The sequence below is a fragment of the Branchiostoma floridae genome, chromosome 1 (genome assembly GCF_000003815.2).
Source record: "Branchiostoma floridae strain S238N-H82 chromosome 1, Bfl_VNyyK, whole genome shotgun sequence".
NCBI classification, from domain to species: domain Eukaryota; kingdom Metazoa; phylum Chordata; class Leptocardii; order Amphioxiformes; family Branchiostomatidae; genus Branchiostoma; species Branchiostoma floridae.
This window is the reverse complement of record NC_049979.1, coordinates 20,737,649-20,751,949: the sequence shown is the minus strand read 5'-3', so window position 1 is coordinate 20,751,949 and position 14,301 is coordinate 20,737,649. Positions and strand designations below refer to the sequence as shown.

The 14,301-nt window shown below is 39.8% G+C and overlaps 2 protein-coding genes across 2 annotated transcripts in view; one reads left to right on the top strand and one right to left on the bottom strand.

The window, feature by feature from the left end:
* The window catches only part of LOC118414028, a 12,950-nt gene extending 1,111 nt beyond the window's left edge, over positions 1-11,839 (top strand). Inside the window, exons 2-9 of the mRNA XM_035817768.1 lie at positions 1,389-1,535; positions 2,626-2,777; positions 4,135-4,339; positions 5,761-5,907; positions 8,021-8,141; positions 8,920-9,032; positions 9,582-9,676; positions 10,718-11,839. Of these exons, the coding sequence (XP_035673661.1) occupies positions 1,392-1,535; positions 2,626-2,777; positions 4,135-4,339; positions 5,761-5,907; positions 8,021-8,141; positions 8,920-9,032; positions 9,582-9,676; positions 10,718-10,781 (1,041 nt within the window). The 5' untranslated portion in view covers positions 1,389-1,391 and the 3' untranslated portion in view covers positions 10,782-11,839. The remainder of the gene's footprint in view (positions 1-1,388; positions 1,536-2,625; positions 2,778-4,134; positions 4,340-5,760; positions 5,908-8,020; positions 8,142-8,919; positions 9,033-9,581; positions 9,677-10,717) is intronic.
* Positions 11,840-13,645, bottom strand: LOC118414035 (39S ribosomal protein L41, mitochondrial-like). The gene is made up of 4 exons (XM_035817780.1): positions 13,446-13,645; positions 13,075-13,110; positions 12,759-12,823; positions 11,840-12,346 (listed from the first exon to the last, which is right to left on the bottom strand). The coding sequence occupies exons 1-4, from the start codon at positions 13,540-13,542 to the stop codon at positions 12,218-12,220; spliced, it is 327 nt and encodes a 108-aa protein (XP_035673673.1). The 5' UTR covers positions 13,543-13,645; the 3' UTR covers positions 11,840-12,217.
* Between the last annotated feature and the right edge of the window lie 656 nt (positions 13,646-14,301).

The following is a 14,301-nucleotide window of genomic DNA, read 5'->3' as shown; positions in this document are numbered from 1 at the left end:
AAGCTAATGCTGCTAGATTACATGTAGGTGTAGAGGACAAAAGTTGTTTACTGGGTAATGCATTTGAGTATTGCAGCTTTAGTTCCTGCAATGTTCCAACATTTTGAAAGAACAATTAGTAAGTGATCTATCTAATCACCACTTTCCTAAGCCTACTTAGTGTACATAGATAGAAGGTAGTCAACAACAGTCAGCAGTAGAGCTAGAGATCATATATAGCTTACCTGTAGGAGAAACCGTGTGCAAGTTATATAACATTCTTCTTCTTGTGCACTGTTATATGCTCTCCTGAGTAAAACTGAGTTAATCATCTCTGTTGTTTTCCTGCTGCACCGTTACACTCAACAGAGACTTCACTATGACCGCGTACTCAGGAACTTTGTGGTCAGTTTCATCAACACCCTCCTGGACGACGAGGCCATTCCTGATGTCCTGATTGGCGTTCTTAAAACCGACGCGCCCAAAGTGGTAACTTGTCTACAAGTGGTCACGTTATTAACTTGTGCTGCCATTGATGTATAGCTTTCTGTGGATGTTTGCCTTCATTGCTGTAATGTGTAATATTCCTTTTTTGTCATGTAAAACAAGTTAGATAATTGCCAACATTTTTTTTTACATTATATTTTCTACTCAAAGTAGTGATTTTTTTGTAAACTAAGTGAAAATTTGCACTTCAATAGTTTGATATAGCACAATGTAATCAAAGACTTTCAATCATAGTGTAATGTAAAAACACATACCCAATAATTTGTAAGTAATGCTGAGTACAGTTTTTGTAAGAACACTTGCTTCTTGAAACAAAACAAAAAAACTTATCCATTATCAATGAAATCAGAAGTATAAACCCACAGAGCAATGGCAGATATGCTAGTTAATAACTTGGTAATTTGTTGATAAGTTACTCGTTAAAACTTGTACACAAGACAAGTTTTCTTCTTACAACAAGAACTTCAAAGGGATTCTACAACTGAACAAGACATATCAATTACATATTACTGTTACAACCCTTACACTGCCAAGCCCTGATATATCTGGCATACAAATATATGCCCTGTGTGCCATGCATGGATATAACCAGTATAGGGCATTCCCCAAAGTAACTGCTTTGCTTGCATGTAGCACAAGAAACCTGGGAGTTAGGGGCATTGGCCTTGTTCAAGGTTTTCTCTTTGGACGTCAGCGGTCAAAACCTGGCCCTGAGAAAATCTTATTGGGCTGAAACTCTGGCAGTTTAAGGGTTTTAACTTTAACACTTTTCAGACTTGTAGACCAGTCTTTAATAATCAATCTGAATGACGCCTGTTTGAAAGTTTAATGCAAAAATGAAAGCAACTTTCTTTTATCCATAAGCTGACAGCTTGGATTTTGTTCCACTTCACTTTCACCAGGGTATGTCAGCAGCCCTGCACTTCCAGTCAGACCGCAGGTTTGCTCAGAACTATGTAGACTCTCTCATAGAGGAGATGATGGAGGAGGAGCTGGTACCAGACATCCTCATCGAGGTGCTGTCAGAGCACGGAAACCAAACCGCACAGGTAACAGGGAGGTCACAACCATTGTGCCCATTGGTCTGTGTTATTGTTCATGATGTTATCAATTCCTAGCCTGGGTACCATCCGAATAGTAGTTCGCTCCTATGTTCGCTTCTGCTATCCGTCTGGAGACATGCAATTTCAACAAACCGTTTGGTGCTAACGTCAGTTAATGAGCAAATCAAAGGAATAGGTTCTATCTAGAGCACTCGTTCGATGACAACAGGCCTCCTGCAAGCAGACAGAGGGCTTGTCCGGTGTTGGAACGCTTGAGTGTTCGAACGATCGCTTGAACCCATTCCATAATTTGCTCATGTGGTGACCAATCAGCGCCTGCGTCCAAAATTTGGACGATTCCAGACGTTAAGATGGTCCGCGTTCCCGGACAGAACAGCAGAGAAGCGACTGTATATAGTGTATAATGAATGTCAGAGCTAGAAGCGACTGTATATAGTATGTAATGATCACCAGAGCAAACTACTTTCCGGATGGTACCCAGGCTAATCAATTCTAGAATTGCCAAACAAAGGATGACTTTCTAAGGACACGCATCAAGAGCAGTTCTCACTTAGGACATGATAAAACTGACACCCTCGGACCCAAACACTGCTTGGAAACGCCCAAGAGGCTGCCCAAAAGGGAGATGGGAAGATCAGATCTTCAACACACTCAAAGAGCTGGGGGTCTCCAGAACCAACTGGAGGGAGTACGCCCAGGACAGACCAACCTGGCGTGAACTGTTGATGTCTTTTAGCTGCTATGCATCAGACTATGATGCCTGCGAATTATTGCTTGATGTTTTTTCACCAGTTACATCCAGTTAACCTTTGGGTTAGGATGTACCATAAACTAATATTAATATGAATGTACAATACCAGTATTTCTGAGTAGATCACTGTGCAGTGGTTGAAGTTTATTATGAACAGTTTCTTGCAGTACTTTGCACATCTTGATTTTTAGACACAAATGAAGGGGTACAATGTCATGTAGTTTTACTTCCTTAGGTGCTCACACTTTATACAATGTTCTAAAAGCACAAATACAGAGTAGAGCTAGTTTTACTGACAATTTTTTTAAATTCCTTATTTGGAAGGCGCCTGTGATATACTCCCCACGATTACCTCATGGCCTGACAGCAGCACATGAAGATCTGGCAGCTGGTGTTACTGAAGACTTCCTAAACTCACAGCTGAAACCGCAACTCAGGGATGTCGTGCTGGAATCCAACAGGGAACTGGTAGACAGGTAATGCTATATTGCATGTAACAGTTGAGCTATAAAGGATGGGAATTTCATTTGTACCGGTATATTGTCTTTGGTGGCAGTAATATTTCTATTTGTTCTAATAATACTTCTGTGAAAACGAACTTCAATGTACTTTTTTGGTCTGTTTGTTTGTCTTGGCGTGTGTTCAAATTTATTTCTGCTGGCCCTGATCCAGTTGTGACTAGAGACTAGCAGGATGCAAAGGTTTAGCTGGTCTGTGTCCAAATTACCTCAGCAGGCTGACAGGAAGTGAATGTTGGCACATGACCAAAAGTCAATAACCCGATCATGTAATGTGTTAAATGGACATGCATATAACATAAATGGTTGTGTCATATTTGTCAGGAAATTTGCAAAACTGTAAGTTACTAATTTCTTGTTGAGTCAGACCCTTTTTTTTCTGGCTAGTATATAATGTTAGAAATTTTAGCCATCAAAATTTAAACATGATGACTGTACTAACATTATTGGATAAAATTGTCAGTGGCCGGGACAGCCAACATGGGCAACAGTTACTACTCTTTTCTTACATTCTGTTTGTCATACTTGGAAAGAGTACAAAAGATTTGCCTGAACAGTCCCCATTTGCACATGCCAACCCTTGAGTCTAGGAGAAGGGAAGACTCACTAATGGATTAGTAAAAGGAAAATTACAAGACACCTCTCACTCCTGCCACGTCTTACTTCCACCTGATAAGACACTATGTTACAATGTACATTAGCTGAGGAACAGGAAAGCTCAGTTCATACACCTTAACAGCTGGACTGCCAGACATAAAGCATTCTCATTTGTAATGAGGAACATTAGAATGGATAGTTTTAAAGAACGCTTGCAGTTAGATGTGCAAAAGTTAGGTGTGACGGATCGTTCAGTGTAATATAACCAGCTGCTGCCGCGCCGCGTGCCTGCGAAGCTGGTGTGTTACGCCGAATGGCGGTTATACCGGCTATATAGATACAGATACAGATACAGATACAGATATAATAAAACAATGTGGGACAAATCAATGAATTTCAGTGCTGTATGCATACATGACTGTCATGCTGATTGAATAATTTTTGATCTGACTTGATTTGTATTGATGGTGCAGGATACCAATTACATAATATTCATACCAGTCCTATAAAACTAAGAACAATACTGTTTGCCTTGAAACATGTTTTACTAAAAAGTATAGTTCAGCCATATTGTCTTTGTATTGTCTTATTATGGTACAGTAAAAAGGGTATTTTGGTTGAAAGAAACAAATATTTTATTAGTTTTCATTATTCCTTTAGAATATCATATCATACCTAGTACTGTATCCTCATAATGATGCACTTTTATTCCAAACAGGTACTTTGCAGAGAAGTCCTTTGATCCCAGACTGATCCGAGATGTTTCAGAAGAGATCATGGAAGAAGTGGTACAAGAAGGCACAGAGGAGGCTATAAAAGGTGCCATAGCAGACATGGTGGGAGACACGATATACCGCGGGGCAGCGTACGACTGGACCATGGACCTGGCCACGGATGTGATTGGAGAGTTCATGCCTGACATAGTAAGGATGAGTACTTGTGTAGTGTGAAGATTTTAGCAGGTTTTTTGTTATGGAGGTCATTAAGTTGGTATATTTACTGTTAATGCCAATGCAATGATGATATATTCAGCCCATATGCACAAGGGCATTCAGAAAGTGGGGCAAGCCTTCCTAGGGAGGAAACGGCATAAGTGCCTCTGTGAAAATCAAAGCGTCTGAAATTGTTTGAACACCGCGTGAGTGCGTCTCAGCGCGTCTGAGCCCATCCCTTGCTGTCTACAGAACTCCTGTCACAAAGGGCGTCTTGTCGTCTGGGACGCTTTCATTTTCACAGAGGCGTTGGCTTAAAGCCCAACTCTAAAGGAAGGCTTCAAAGAAACCATGTCACCAGTGGGACTTCATATCATAAGGTACAATGTATAACAAGAACATGAATAGGCAATCTAAGTAATTAAGTCTGGGCTTGAGTGCGCATAATATTTCTTCATCAATCCACTCAGAGCTAATGCCAGGCTCATAATTCCAGACCAGGACCAGGCCAGATTGTTTTCGGGAATGAAAAGTAAAAGTATATATCAATGGACATACACGATTCATGCTCATATGACTATTGTTTTGTCATTTTTCATGTTTTGTCTTCTTTTGTATCATGATTTCCATTCCCGCAAACTGCCCGGCTGGGCATTTTTCAAAAAATGTGGTACTGGTGTAAGTAGACACACTTACTTCCATCAAGTAGTCAGCTTGTGCGGTTGCCCAATCTGTGTTCTCGTGATGTGCCGTGCCCTTGGCGCTGTCAATCTCTGATTTCTGTTCTGGTGACATCATGCCGACAACGCCCATAGACTAACACGTTGGAGCATCATGAAAAAACAAAGAACATTCTGTACATCAAGAACATTCTGTACAGAAGTCCACGGAGGCATGAATGTTTCTGCAGTCACATGTTGATCAGTCCTCCCATGCTCCGAGTTGATCTTGACTGGCAGTGTCTCGATGGAGCAGCTGTAGTGTGTCAAACTGCATCCTGGCTCAGAAACCTCCCATCTTTGATCCACCCTTCAGGGAAAAGTACAGACAGTCTGCCGTAAACAACATGACAGCAGCTCTGTTATTAGATTCTACATCAATCAGGCTTCATCCACCTGCTAAAACCTTTTATCCCCAGTGTTTAAACTCTGATGCCTTCTGGATCAATTAAGGCTAAAAGAAAACGTATTTCATATATAACACAATTATGCTATCTTTTGAGCCAAAAAGAAGCCTTTTTGATGCATATCATTGAGGTACTGTACCAACCTCCTGTGAAGTGTGGGAGGCTGTTAGCTTTAACTTCCTGTAATTTTCATGACTGATTAACCATTAGGTTACTATGGAAAGCTTATCTTTCAGACATGATTACTGTAAATTACTAGTAATTGTAAGAATGATTGCTGTGCTAGGTGAGGGAAGCTGTGTTTGACGTGATTCTGGAGCAGATGATCGATACGGAGATTGTGTCAGAGGTCGTGGAAGAGGAGGCCCGGAGTACGTCCACACAGGTTCTGGAAAAGTACGACAACGCCGTGCAAAGGAGAGAGCTTCGTGAGGTAAGCAATACCTGTTTTTATACGGAAATTCTCGTGCTTACCTGTATTTCTTAACAACAGCTGTAGGTGATGTTAACTGTTGCACTTTTCATCCCAGTACAAATTTGTGTTGTTCAGCACCCACGGAGTACTTAGTGTCAAAGCAATGTGTAAAAGCACTAATAGTTATAAAAAAAGATCATCTTTATTGAGATTAGCATGAGTAAGCCTTCTATGGAAGGCATGTTCAGCACCAAGGAAAGCATGCCAGTTCTTAAAGACATTAGAAGCTTTTTTACATGTACCCTACATTTTTATGGTAATTTGATTTAAGTTCTTGGAGACTTAATTTTGTGGGGGGGAGACAAGGCATTATACTGCTTTGAGTTCGTTATAACGCAATTTAAGGAAAATCATATGTTTTACGTTCGTTATAACACAATTTGAGGCAAATCATATCTTCACGGTGTGATGAGTTTGTTGTGAAAGGTTTCCACAAAACTGCAAACATAAACTCATGGAGGGAATTTCCTGATCTGTAGTTCTTGAAAACATCAGTAGTAGCATGGCCTAGCCTACCAATGGAAGGCATGTTCAGCACCAGGGAGAGAACCACAATGAAAGGTTTTTAGAAGAGGTTGCTTTATATAGCAATTGTTAAGCTTTAGGCCACAGCAAGAAACTTTATGGACGACAGCCAAATCTAATGCATGAGCCGGAAAAAAGACATGATCAGCAAAAAAAAAAATTGTGCCTTAAATTTTCAATATAGAAATCATTGTAACAGGAATTGAAGTGACAGAATATGCTGTCAATAACTTTTTTATTCCTGCATTTCAGAAGTGCAAAAAGTGATATTAGTTTGGTAGGGAAGAATCACTTCAAATACATCCTACCTCACTGGAACTTCTACATTTACATTCTATGCTACTGTACAAGACATTTTCCCATATTCGGTATTTTCTTGCCATGTTGGCCATTGCCAGAGAAAAACAAGATGTCTTACTTAGCTCAGGTGAAAATCAGCGTGCATGTAAATTCCATCCATAGAGTTAACTAGTTGTGGCCTTAAGGTTGATTTTTGCGAGTGCAGTTTTCAGCAATACTTAACGACCTGCTTTAATTTGTTCCCAGCTATGCTTCCCCCATGGTTGTGACTGTGAGGTAACCACCTGCTTTTACATGATTGTGTCTCTCTCCTGCTGGTATTCTGTAGTACATGTAGGGTTATACAATGTAGGCCCCCTGATGGCAATTACTAAGTGATCGTACAGCAACCAAAATGAATTTTTGTGACCGGTAATTTTGATACGATGTAAGATGTAAAAGTTAGATGTAAGACACAACAAAATACACATAACAGAAAGAGATTTGTAATGCAATGTGGTTGATTGTCTGTTGCATCTACCTCCTAATGTTGCTTCACAAAATATGCTTGGAGTAGACAGGAAGACTTAAAATGAGTGTTTGTATAATTTGTCAGAGTTTACTTGCTCAGAATGTAGCTGCTGCCAGATGTTATAGTTACTTTTCTTTTCCAACATGCTTTCAGAGTGAGGAAAAACATCAGGTAACATTGAATTTGTTCTTGGGTGGACTGACTAGTTCCTCTTTGCAGCCAGGGGCTGAATTGCAAGGAGCTCATTGGAACAATCTTGATAATTCAACTTGACTTGACATAACGAGTCACCATAGTAGAGTATTTACCAGTTAGCTCTATGTGATAGGTTTTGAATGTCATTGAGTGTTTCGTTGAATGGTACTTGAGGGAGCTGACTCAATATGACTTTGCCATTGACATATGAAGATTGATTTAATGCATGAGTGGTATGAAGTGTTTTGCTCCACAGTCCAGGATCTACACTGTACATGCAGAGTAAGGGGATTGCGCTTACAAGTTATACATGCACTGGTCTGTAGATTTCTACCAAGGCAGTGAAGAGGTTCTTTAGATCTTGCCTGCCAGTGTAGCCTTGTATTTCATCATTGTGATCCAGCCACAGTGTTTTCTATCTTTGTTTAATCCCTTGTGCTGCCCTTTGTATATTTGTGGTATGTTTTGAAAGCTTGTTAATATACAATATAGTTATACCACACACCAGTAAGAAGCAATTGTTTTCTTATTGCTGACCAGGTGGCTAGCCGTGCTAACAAGAGACTGCTAGACGGTGTGTTTCTCCACCATTTGCTGAACCTGTTTGCGAGGGACGGCCAAGTCATGAGCAGAGAGGACCTGGCACTGAAGGCTTTGGACGGTAAGACTGTCCCTTTCTGAAATATTTCAGCAAAATTACTGCATACAACAGAGCAGTAGAAACGTTTGATAGTTTTCTTTAGGACAGTTATTATCTAATCTTTTAAACAAATACATATGGTTTCTAAAAGAGTTGTATAATCCAGCCATGCTATATTTATGTTTATGTCATACCTGTGACGCGAAAACGTTCGATACGGGTGTTCCGGACCGGGCCGTACGTTTCTGTATCGCACAGGTTCGAAAGGCGTATTACACAGGCTCCATTCGAATAAATCGAACTGTTTCGAGCGGGCCGAATTGGCAATTCGAATACCTGATTCGGACGTTGGAACATTGCTGTTGCATCACTTATTGTTCGAGGGCACCAAATTTGTTCAACTTCTGGCGCATTTTGCATCAAAATATGGGTTTTCTCAGGTGGGTATGACATAAATAAAATACAACACGGTGTATTCCGCATCACCCTCGGTCTCAGCCCTCCCGCGGGTCGGATCACCCTCCGGGCGATCTGACCCGCAGTCGGGCTGATACCTTGGGCGATACGGAATACACCGTGTTGTATTCTATATTTATTGATTCCTGAGCAAATTTCTTGTTTCTAACTCTATGATGTTCCAATAGTTGAAGCACAGGGAAAATGCAGGAGAAACCTGTGTGTATCATGCCCCAGTCAGAAAGCTTCTAATGTTTGATTTAGAGGATATATATCTGATAAGTTTCCTTATTGCCAATTATGATAATTATCTATACCACTTTGCCATTTGTTTCCCCACTAGGCATTGTGCTGGACAACTTACTGAAACAGTACTTCATCGTCAGAAACAATCGACAGTTCACCCTGGACAACTGGCCTACAAAACGACTTCATGAGAAAGTCGTCACTGACACGGTATGTAATACACAACTTACTCCTTGTTATCCATGTGAGTGTGAAATACAATCCTTGTCAGTAAAGATTGGCTACTACTACTATATTAGAATTCTGACACTGTATTAGCTTTGTCACGTTGCACAATGTATCTACTCTGGCTTCAGCCCCCTTTCCTGTGGATGGAAACTGCTGAACCATTGGAGATTGATTGGATTGACTGTGTAACAGGTTTGAATATGGTGTGGCCTGATTGGTCAAGAAACTGATTAGATTGACTGTGTAACAGGTTTAAATATGGTGTGGCCTGATTGGTCAAGATACCGATTAGATTAACTGTGTAACAGGTTTGAACATGGCATGGCCTGATTGGTTGAGAGACCAATTAGATTGACCATGTAGCAATCACAGTGCAGTAGAACAGGTTAATAATAATTAGGCCCAACTTAGACAAACATTTTCTCAGTCAAGACTCCAAGTCACCGCGTGGACTTGGCATCAACTTGCAGCTGCTGAGTCATAACACAAGGCCATAATGACCCACAACATTACCCCCTCCCCATGTTCCAGGCAGTGGATGTGGTTCTGACTGAGCTGGGCCAGCAGCTGGATGAGGACATGGAGGACCTACATGAGTATGAGTGGCAGCTGGAGGACCCTGACAGGTAGGGTGTGCTGCATGTGTCAATCATTATGTAATAGACTTTCTGTGATAGTGTAATTGATAGACACAAGATTCCTGTAAATGGCAGTTTGGATTCAAACAGTATTGGTGATGTAACAGCTAGCAACCCCTCCCTGAATGACATTCAAAATCTTGCTGCAGAAACATCAAGGATGCATCACATAAAAGGAAACATGAACAAAGCCACTAATAATTCTGCACATGGCAAATCGAAGAAAATTCTATACATATATGCTGCTGGTTCTACATGTATAATAAGAGGGCTGAGAATATCCAGTTGACATGATTTCTTATTTTCTTGTTTATTTCTTGCTGCTGTGTGGTCAAATCTACCTGGTAAGTGTTGAATCTTCTGAATCAGAAGACAAAAATGTTTAACAAATATCATACATTATAAACAACATGTTGAAAGATTGCATTTGTGCTCTTTGCTTCAGCAAAAATGAAAATGTGAGATTGTTTGATGCTTTAAAAGTAATAGGTGGGACCGTGTAGCACAGTGGCAGTTTCTTCAGCTCGTGACCGAGAGGTTGCGGGTTCGAATCCGCCTGGTGTGTTACCGATCTTGTGCCCTTGGGAAAGGCGCTTAACACAACTTTCCTCACTTCACTCAGGTGAAAATGAGTACCCAGCTTCGGCTCGGGCCGTCCTTCGGATAGGACGTTAAATGGAAGTCCCGTGTTTGGGGAGAGCAACACCCCAAGCATGTTAAAGAACCCCCACATGTGCGAACATCCACCTGAGCGGATCAAACCATTCCGGCCAAAAATAGGGGTAGGGAATCTCCCGAGCAGCCCTCGTAACCCCTGCTTCGCCTATTGGGTCAGTTAGTCCTCACTCATAGTGAGCAATTGGGCTGGTCTCAATCATGATGTTTCTGACCTAGGGCGAAGAGTTGCTGTTACAGTTCCAACCATGTAACCCGTAACCTTGAGTGGCCTTCAGGCCTTGTTACGTGGTGACCATTGAAAAAAAAAAAAAAAAGGTAATAATTGTGTTTGTTTATTTCATCCCATTTAAGTTTCCGTGCTGGGGGTATGGACCTCAAGGAGTGGCTCGGCAAGCTCAACGTCTCTCCAAGATGATACAACAAACAACACCCCAAGATAAAGGACTCCCGCCACAACTTTATACAAACACTTGCCTTCCTTGTCGTCATCTTGTTTGGATGCTATAAGTTAAATACTGATGAAGAGAAAGCAAGGTATAGTCTTTGCTAATGTAGCAGAGGTGTCCTTGTTGACTACAATTGTATTAAAATACTGTTGTATGCTTTGTCAAGTACAAATTTTCAGTCACTTCAGGTCAATAAACAAATTTATCATGCTGCTATGCGACATATTTTTCCTACTGTACATGTATGTGAGGCCATTGCATTAGAACTATCTGTATTCTTGTACAAAGAATTCTTTGAAAATATTGTATAGTGTATGTTGTGTGAAAATTTAAGTGTTTCTCAGTGTGTTGTGTTAAACTTTGTCAATTGTAAGATATATATATATTTGTACATTGTATGTGTAGAATGTTAAAAGGATATCAATTATTGTTATCCAACAGAAGATTTGTTTATGGTAATCAAAAAATTTCTTTGTAATAGTCAAAAGACTTCTTTGTGACACAAAGGTTGTCCTTGAGTCTTGATATACATGGTAAGTGTCAAGATAATATTGTGAGATGAGTTTGGTAAAAGTAACACAAATGGTTGTATACAAAATCCTTACCGAGTACATGTAAATGTATGTGATAGGTCCAGTTCGTTATGATTATCAACAATAAGTGTAAATTTGAACAATTGTCTTAACAGAAAGTTACATTCTGTCCATTTTTAGTGGTATCCAAATCAGGGGCATACATTTAGTGATACAAAATAGTTCCATGTATAGAGAAAGGTATCTATTTTCTTGTCTATACATTTTCATTGTTTTAATGAACTGAGTAATTTTAAAAAGTGCAAATTGCAGACCGAGGAAATTGACCACTAACTGCAAAGCTGATATTTGTGGTAGACTTGCTAAGAGAATATTAGTGACTATTTTTCTACCGTTGAAAAATATATTCTAAAGACTTCTGTCCTGTGATCCAGTCAATGTGTGCTTCATATTTGTGATTGACAGATCAGAATAAACAACTTACTACTTGCTTATTTGTTTCAACATTTAATCTTTATTGTGTTGGTGACTGAAATTGCCTGAATAGACAATTTAGGTCTTCTGTACACAGTCTAAATTTTGGCCTCTAGTAACAATATGATCTCCAATTTGAGAAACATAGTTACCCATGAACCATACATGGGTATCAATCTTCAAAGCAACATTTGTTCCAAACTTACAATGTCTTTCCAAACACAACAACAGCAGTGAGCTATCAAATTCTATCATACTTATATACAAGACTTCACATCATCATGCAGGGTTGTTTAGACAAGTCAGACCATTTGGAGTATCCAAAAGGTCATGCAATATCTTCTCCATTCATTGTGATGTAAAAAAAAAAAGATAGTTGCTAAAGTCATAATATGATGTCATTCTGATATCTCCCCTTCCTTGAATTGTGCCTCTATTTCCGGTGCACAGCAGACATCAAATATGTCCTTCGGCGTGACAGGATTGCAGTGGACTTCTGGGACTTTGGGAGTAACGTATGGCTTCAACTGGAACAGTAAGATACACATGCAGGGTTTTAGCACACAACTGCTGTTGAAAGCAAAACTTGAAATCATACACATCTAATCCTTGTATAAATTTTGTCAATAAAGCAAACATGCAATTTGATTAAAAAATGTCTAACCATGATTTTTGATGCACAGACGTGTGTTGCGTATAAAAGCAAGTGTGTTGATATACATAAACCCATGCATATATGTGTGTGTGTGTATGTATGCAACGGTTATCATGTATGTTTATCTACATGTATGAGTGTGTGCAAGCATACGAGTGTATCCAAAACTATCCATGCACATACTTAGTATCTACGTGTGTATGTACATAACCGTACCCATGCCTTTAGAAAAATATATCAAAGAACAGTATACTTTTTACAAGTAAGATTCATTGGAAACTTACCTCAAATCCTGTCAGATCAGGTACTATGTACTGTGGAATGTAATTTCTCATTACAATCCTCTTGCCTGTGTAGGGAACAGGACAATAACATTTCAGCCTTATTATCTACAACTCTACTGGAGGGATATGTAGGTGATAGTTATAACACACAGTCATTCAAAACAACATTGTGATTGATAATTGTTTGACAGTACTTGACAGCGAACTTCAATATGTAGTATCACATGCGATAAAATGAATAATGACACATTGACAAGCTTGCGAAACTGAAAAAAAAATTTGCAATGCGACCTAAGAAAAGAAGTCGTCTTCATACCTTTCTTGAACTGAACTAGTTCTGGAGCACCTCTCCCTGGAAGAACAAGAAGAAATTGATCATATAACGTTACATATACCACAAATAATTTGTTTGTGACATTCACACATCGCAATACCAAGGAGCTTTTATCAGTGATAAAAGCTCGGCAATACCAAACAGTTACATATAAATACACGACATAGCTGAACTAAAGACTTAATATGTGGAGCATTTCATGTGTTGAAACAAGTTCAGTTCCTTACTATGTTACCATATTTCGGGATAATCAACATTAGAGGACTGACACAACGACACGGGAACGCGACTTCCTAAAACCTGCCCCCCTCCCCACATGATTTTACAACAAAAAGTGACATGGCCCTACGTACCCATTCTGTTGTACTTTGTCCCCATTTTGCTGTTCCATGGTCTACTCCTGTCTGCGCCTCTAATCAGACCTCTGATGATTCCAGAAACTAGAGGCATCTTCTGTTTGGGGCAACTAAACCTCTGAGATTTCTGTACACTTCTTCAGTAGGCATGGGAGGGTCACCAGAGGTCAAACGTTACAAATATGCAGCTCCTGATTTGTAGCCAATCAATTCGAAGAATGATAAGAAAGTCTTTGCATGTGTAACGTTATAACAACCAAGCTCTTTGATCGAACGGACATCACGAAATAAAAGCTAACACTAACGTTATAGCTGTAGCAGTTAGCAGGATACTCTAACGACTGATTACAGTCAAACCTGTATTAGGGGCCACCTCTACAGGGGGGCCACCTGTCCATAGTGGCCACTTTTTGTCGGTCCCTTGGGTATTTTATCTACAAGTTACCACCTCTATACAGAGGCCACCTGTCTACATGTATAGTGGCCAAATTTGTCCGGTCCCTTGAGTGGCCGCTATAGACAGGTTTGACTGTATATTTATTCAACCAAGAGAATACATCTTTCTGCAGTGCTGTTAAATTCCGCATGGAGTCTATGATTCTGTTTGCTACAGCATACTAGTACCGTACTAGTATTTACAGCAAGAAGATCCAAGAAGGCTACAGCAAAAATTAGGACGGCAAATTGTATTTCAACAATTCATGAGAGATACACAAACCAGGTGATTTAAGAACTTATGCCAATTCTTCTTAATAAACATCAATGCCATTTTAATTCATGGAAGTCATGTTTTACAATTGAAAGTAGCGTTTACATAAAATGTCTGAAATTTACGTTTAAATTACACTGTAAC

What these genes read in the sequence shown, in the direction of transcription:
- LOC118414035 (XM_035817780.1), bottom strand. Translation starts at nt 13,542, where the DNA reads ATGCCTCTAGTTTCTGGAATCATCAGAGGTCTGATTAGAGGCGCAGAC. An exon ending in GACAAAGTACAACAGAATGG is followed by an intron (nt 13,111 to 13,445) that starts GTACGTAGGGCC and finishes TTGTTCTTCCAG; the next exon opens with GGAGAGGTGCTCCAGAACTA. An exon ending in ACTAGTTCAGTTCAAGAAAG is followed by an intron (nt 12,824 to 13,074) that starts GTATGAAGACGA and finishes TTCCCTACACAG; the next exon opens with GCAAGAGGATTGTAATGAGA.